This window comes from Aphanomyces invadans (assembly GCF_000520115.1).
Source record: "Aphanomyces invadans strain NJM9701 unplaced genomic scaffold supercont1.5, whole genome shotgun sequence".
Taxonomy (NCBI): Eukaryota; Oomycota; class Saprolegniomycetes; order Saprolegniales; family Verrucalvaceae; genus Aphanomyces; species Aphanomyces invadans.
This window is the reverse complement of record NW_008580150.1, coordinates 1569596-1576070: the sequence shown is the minus strand read 5'-3', so window position 1 is coordinate 1576070 and position 6475 is coordinate 1569596. Positions and strand designations below refer to the sequence as shown.

Here is a 6475-nt window from a genome sequence, read left to right as displayed (position 1 = left end):
GCACAAAATGACGCGATTGTTTTAGTTATGTGCGGTCGGCGGGGGTGTCTAGCCTAGTGATGACGTACAAAAACTCTTGCTTGGTCTTGGCAGCATTGAATACGGCCTGGACGTTGAATGTCTTGGCGAGAACGACAGAGCAAGGGAATCGAGCCTTGACAACGTCGAAGAAGGCCAAGTCGCAATGTTCCACGCCAGGAACGTGGTGGCTAAAGCAAATGAAGGCCGTGCCGTTGGGGGCCAAGCACTCATCGATGGACTTTGCCAGGTTGTGGTGCTAGGAAGAATGCGCACCGTCAGCTGGGTGGCGATCGACAGCGGCCTCGGTGACACATCAATGTACCTCGCGGTGCATCCAAAGACACTCTGCCACGATTGCAACGTCGAATCGAGGCGACGGATTGCTTGGATCCCCTGTGTGGTGTTGCGAATGCACGACGACGTCCGTGACGTCTGAGCCCCACAAATGCCCCACCACAACCGGCAAACCGTTGTTCAGAAGAGCTTGATTCCGTTCAACATTGGCTCGAATGTTTTGCAGCAAGACGTCGGCGGGGTAGTCTACGGCGGAGAAGTCACACGTGAGATTTGAATCGACTCCTCCACGTCAACGGACCGGTCATGACGGCCACCTTAGCACCATGATGCAGCGCGACTAACGACGGCAATGCTCTAAACGAACGCCACATCGTTGGAGTTAGCAATGTACAAGTTCGACTCGATTGACGTACGAGGCCGCACCGAACTCGACCACCGACTTTCCTTGAACAAGTGTCGGGTTGGCGGCGAAGTACTCAGCCAAGCACGTTGCGCCGTTCCACACGTGGTAGGCAAACAGAGTCCCGGGAGCTTGTCCGTCGTCTGGCGCCACCGTGATCTTCATTTCCAGACTATTTCCAATCGTGATCGTCAGGATGTACTCGCCGTCGGGTTCGACTTGGCCGCCTGCCATGAGCGCCGCCAGCGAGTCCATCGCGGATCAAGATGCAACCTTGGAATGACCCAATCAAATGCGCCGAAACAGACAGTCGAGTCGGGAAAAGCACCTATTTCTTGAAATGTCGGTGCATTTCAACGAGAATGGTGCATAAAATAGCTCACCTCCTCCTTCAGCGGCAACGTGGACGAGGCCCGTCGTCGAGGAATGCTAGCTATCGCAATTTGCAAGGTGTTGGATTCATGGCATGCGCATGCAAGTAGTCTGGGGGGATCATGTGCTGTGCCCCTGTGCACATGGAAACAGCTCCACTTCGACAGACGCAGGTGCTCAAAAATTCGGTGCGCTATTCATGTCTGCAATTACGCACCAAGTGCCCACGGACAACGACGATGGCGGAACTGCGACGAGTGGGGTGCCGCGCTGGACGAGCTGTGGGCCGTGTACACACGTCATCGACTGCACCAAGCTCACTGCAGTCAACACACCTCGTTGTGAAGAAGCACGCATCAAACTCCATTCTACACCCCGCGATGGCAGCGGTTGGTGGCCTCGCGGTGGTCGGTGGTGCGAGCTTCATCTACCTCTTCGAATCGGACCAAGGACTTGCAAGGTCCATGTTCTTTTACGTCAATGCAGTACCGGCCTACACGCATTATCGCGCCGCGCAGATCTACATCGAGGACATTGGCCACCTCGGCCCCGACGAAGCTACGCTTACTACAACTACCTCCACGACAAAGATACAACGCCACTCTTCGGCACGGTGCTCGCGCTCCGTGGGATCTACATCAAGCTGGCCCAAATCGCGTCGACCTGCGGCGATTTCCTGCCGAAGCAGTACATGGATTACTGCAAAACCCTTCAAAGCGCACGCCGTACACGCCCGCCACCGACATGATGCGCATCCTGGAAGCATCCTACCGTCGGCCATACCATTCCACGACATCTTCCAATCGATCGATCCGACACCCCTCGGGGCCGTGTCGATCGGGCAAGTTCACAAAGCCGTGCTGCTGGATGGCACGATAGTCATAATCGTGGTCAAGGTCCCGTTTCACGACGCGGAGGCCAACTTTTACAACGATACCTCTACGATCAAAAGGTTCGCGGCCATTGCGCAGCCGGCGAACCTGCCGTTCCTGAATGAGACCGAAAAGCAGTTCCTCACCGAGTTGGACTGCCGTCGGGAAGCCAGCAACTTCAACAACATGCGGGCAAAACAGTCCGCGAGTCCGTATGCCCACAGGTTTGTCGTGCCGAGGGCATACCTGGACCTGTGCACCAAAGACGTGTTCGTGATGAAGAATTTGCCAGGCCATAAGTCGGTTGACGCCGTCTACGGCCACATTCAAATCATCGCATATGCGATGGCCGTGACAGGAATTGGCGGCGAAGCAGGCTGCCAAAGACGCCGAAAGGAACGCATGAGATCTTTCACGCGACGTTGGCCCATCTGAAGCGGCCATGCAATGGTACCAGACCTTGTGGCGCGCCAAGCAGGGGGCTCTCACAGCCTACGACAACACAATCAGGTGGGTCGTCCCTCGATCCATAGCGACAGGCACCCAACACCCCACGTCCGGCCTGCTCAACCTTCCCGAGCTGCTCCGGTGCATTGTTGAAGTCCACGGGTACGACATTCTTGTCGACGGATGTTTCAACGGCGACCCCCATCCCGGCAACATCATGCTGCTGGAGGATGGGCGCGTTGGGCTCATCGACTACGGTCAAGCACTGGACAGCCGATCAACGCAAGCGCCTGGCACGCCTCGTCGTCGCGCTGGCCGAAGGGTCGAAGGAAGCTGTCGTTCGCGCTGTCACGAATGAAGTCGGCCTCGTCACCCAGCACATGGACCCGTACGTGCTCGAGAAGATGTGCCGCACCAAGCTGGACCGAGACGACTGGAACATCACAGACGGCATGGACATCCCGCTCTTTGTCGAATACTTACAGAAACGGGACCCGATCCTCCATCAAGACGACGACTACATCATGGCGTACCGCGTGTCGCTGCTCCTCCGCGGCCTCCGTAACGCGCTGGGATACCAGGCGTCCCAAGCTGAGATATGGAATGCCATAGCCAAACGAACGCTGCTGAAGAGTGAGCACTTGACTCGTCAACGCAAGCTCCAACGTAGAGAATATATACCGCTTCTTGCTCCCACGGAATTTATTGGGAGCGGGTGGATGGCATTACAATGTGGCTGTCCAAAGTCGATCGAGTTGGTTGTCGCATGCTACGTTTGCACGTCGGCCGCGCTGGCATCGCACACGTGAGTTTTCAAGTCGTCAACGATGCCCCCGAGCGGCATGCAAAGCGTCCGAGGGCCTTGGCGAAAAAAAAAGAGCCCGCCCGTTGCCGTCGACAGGAGGGGACACAAAATATGCGCTAGGCTATCGCGAGAAAGTCCTTGAATTGCAGGTTGGTCGCAAATGCATCCACGGCCAGCAAATCCACGCAGCGACCGTCGCTCCCAAAGCAACTTGGCGCTTCGAGTCCGCTGCCAACGTTGGGTTTGCGCGAAGCTGACGTTAGGAAAACCTGCGGCAGGTCGTGGCGGTCCTGGCAGTCACGAGCTGTACACGGTCTCGCGTAAACGACACATCCTAGCTCGAGCTAAATAATCGCATTGGCGCCGCCCCTGCAGCCCTGATGGGCTGCATCTGACATGGACTCTGCAAGTCGAAGCCGACCGCGGTGCATGCAGTGTGTTTTCGCGTATGCCAGGTCCACCGACTTCGCCCGCCGAATTCTAAACACCGAAACCCAAACGAGCCGCAAGCAACCTCGTTTCGAATCCAGAGCGATGATGACGCCACCCCATCCAACGTAAAAGGCCATTACACGTTATCGACGATGTCACGTCGAGGTGGTGGTGGTGGTGGGAGTTGGTGTGTTGTCTCGAGCACGTCCGTGGCGTCGGACGGACTATCGGCTGCCGTCAGTGGATGGGTTTCCGTGTTGGTTTCATGGATGGCGTCGAGTTTCGATGGCGTCGTCAGGGCGGCGACTCGCCGGCGCAAAGTCAGGTTTTGCCGCACGAGAAGCAAAAGACCGACGACGGCAACGACCAAGAGTCCGCACAGGACGCCGACAGCCATCATAAACTTGGCTTGAATCGTCGCGAGCACCTTGACTTGGACAGCGCTTTCATTGTACGGATTCTCGGACCCGAACAAGTCGAACGCCAAGTCGCGGTCCCAATGCGAGAACCGAAGCGGTTCGACGCGCGCCATGCACGACAGGTCGACTTGACTGACATCGCCACCGTGTGCCATATACGACGACAGGACCACGGCCCCGCACGAAACGTGACTGTCATCTCTGTCTGGCGAATTGACGAGCACGCCATGGTTGGCAGCGGGGAACTCGAGCAGGAGCTTGGCGTCTCCGACCATGGTCGTGTACTCATCACGCGCATACTTGAGTGGGGTGGCAGGGTCGAGCCCTCCGGCAAACATGAGCACGGATGCTCCGGGTGGCACGGTCGCCGTGCGATTCCAAAAATCGTCTTGGTTGTACGTAAAACTCTCGTCGTAGCGGGGGTAGTCGGCACACATCGGGTCGGCATTTTGCCGGTACAGGCAGTACAAGATCGCTCGATTCCGAGCGTACACAACGTTGCCAAGGCTCAAGAGCGCGTCGACACTGTCTTGGTATAGCCGCTGCGCGGACGGCGACGACGGATGCGACGATTGCCAAATTTCAGCAAAGACAATGTTGTTGTACACGATGTCGGAGAAGCCAGGGCCACGCAAGTACGGTCCTTCCTCGGGGAGGTCGTCTAGGGGCGGGGGGTAGTTGAGCTGAGTCAGCCAATCTTGATCGTCCGGGTTGCATCGAGCGAGGCGGTAGATGTAGGCAGGGATGAATACGCGGCGGTCGCTGTCGACCAGCCATTCGTACAGCGTTTGCCCGACGAGTCCGGACGGCTTGGCATACCCTCCGTCATGGGCGACTCTGTACAAAATGTCAAAGCATTCCGTTTCGCCTGCGTCGAGAGCCAAGTAGGCTTTGTGAAGCGTTTGCCTCGACTTTGGACCGATCTTGGCGTTGCAAAACGCGTCGTTGTCGCACAGCGCAAAGAAACCCTCGACAACCTGGCCGACGTCGCGATCCCAGTTGGAATAGTACGGCGCGTCTTTCTTGTCCGTATAGAACTGCTCGCTCTGAATGCTGTCCAAGATGTAGCCTTTGACGTTGGACGGCTGCAAGTGCATGAGCCGCTCGACGAGGTACGTGCCATAGCTCACCCCGTACACGTACACGTCGGCTTGGGCAAACATCGAACTCTGCACCAACACTTTGAGATCAGTTGCCGCACTAGTGACGGAAAAAGCCATGGGCGCGTCATGGCCTAGCCAGATCGACGTAACTCGAACAAGGTTGAATTGTCGTGACCGTACCAAACTCGTCTTTGATGTACCGAAAGCACTCGACGATTTCGTCCTCCGTCTGCGGTTCGCCATCGTCGTCGTCCGGACATTCCAGCAAGGTGCTTCGTCCAGTTCCTCGATGGTCCATCGTGTACACGGAAACAGTGCTGTTGGACGCGGTGTACGCGTTCAAGATGGATGCTTCCACTACCAAGCAGCGTCAAGATTTGTTTCAAATGACCCGGGCGCGACTGTACTGGCCAACGACGAATGGCCCGGGCCGCCTTGCAGCATCCACAGCACTTGCGGTCGAGAAGACGTTGGCTGATTTGAAGCATTCAGACGCTTCACAAAGACAGAAATGCCACGAGATGTGTCGTTGCACACCCCACGATGGCACAGAGGCATACGAATGTCGGCGCATTCTGCCATCAACGGGTCCCCGTCGTCCATACTCTCGGCCACGTCCTTGGATTCCGCTGTCGTAAACGTGCAAGCATACCACCGGATGCGCATGGGTGCTGTCGGGAACTCGTGCTGCCGCGAATTGGTGCACCGCGCGTGACCATCATGACACACGTCGTTGTGATATACGCATACAAAATTCAAGTTTACAGGAATGCATGTATTGTCAAAGTTTTTGCAAACCACCAGAAATTGGGTGAAAAAAGTCCACGAATGAAAAAAACAAAAAAATATGGATAACGTACAACAATGTTTTGTCGACTTTACCACGGTGGATCAACTTTACCGTTGAATGAAACAAGGCAATGCATGGAACGAATCTGGATTGCCGAGGTTGCATGGACTCTCGGCGACTTTGGCAATCGAGGTCCTTGCAGCTGTGCTAGCGTCGCACTGGTCGATATGGTGCACGGAGGTCGCTGTGTTTCTCACAGGTGGCTGGCGGAAGGTCGGGACTGATGCTCGAAACTTGCATGTATTGGGTTTATGAAGCAATTCGCATTCGACTTGTACAGGGTGAACGTACACCGTGCCATCAACGAATGGTCGTTGTAGCTGGAGGACTCAGGGGACCCAGGACGAGGGAGTAAGTCGTCACTCCGCCGAAATCGGTCCAGCATGCGCCACCATCTTGACGAGTCCCCATGTGTCGACTGCAGTCGGTCTGTCTCTGCTTGCACCTCAAGCATGGG

The 6475-nt window shown here is 56.3% G+C and overlaps 3 protein-coding genes across 4 annotated transcripts; 1 reads left to right on the top strand and 2 right to left on the bottom strand.

The window, feature by feature from the left end:
* H310_03497 (hypothetical protein) lies at positions 1-998 on the bottom strand. The gene is made up of 4 exons (XM_008867374.1): positions 732-998; positions 617-672; positions 344-561; positions 1-277 (listed from the first exon to the last, which is right to left on the bottom strand). Exons 1-4 carry the CDS (start codon positions 971-973, stop codon positions 26-28), a joined length of 768 nt encoding a protein of 255 aa, XP_008865596.1. The 5' UTR covers positions 974-998; the 3' UTR covers positions 1-25.
* Positions 999-1470: 472 nt separating this feature from the next.
* Positions 1471-3471, top strand: H310_03496 (hypothetical protein; the record flags this gene model as incomplete). Its single annotated transcript, XM_008867373.1, has 4 exons — positions 1471-2313; positions 2420-2571; positions 2639-3075; positions 3335-3471. The coding sequence occupies 4 exons, from the start codon at positions 1471-1473 to the stop codon at positions 3469-3471; spliced, it is 1569 nt and encodes a 522-aa protein (XP_008865595.1).
* A 269-nt stretch (positions 3472-3740) lies between these two features.
* H310_03495 lies at positions 3741-5866 on the bottom strand. 2 transcript variants are annotated; one of them, XM_008867371.1, is made up of 3 exons: positions 5576-5866; positions 5349-5525; positions 3741-5299 (listed from the first exon to the last, which is right to left on the bottom strand). In XM_008867371.1, exons 1-3 carry the CDS (start codon positions 5832-5834, stop codon positions 3783-3785), a joined length of 1953 nt encoding a protein of 650 aa, XP_008865593.1. In that variant the 5' UTR covers positions 5835-5866; the 3' UTR covers positions 3741-3782. The 2 variants fall into 2 exon arrangements, with proteins under 2 accessions (XP_008865593.1, XP_008865594.1); XM_008867372.1 differs by having other exon boundaries at positions 5349-5866.
* Positions 5867-6475: the final 609 nt, after the last annotated feature.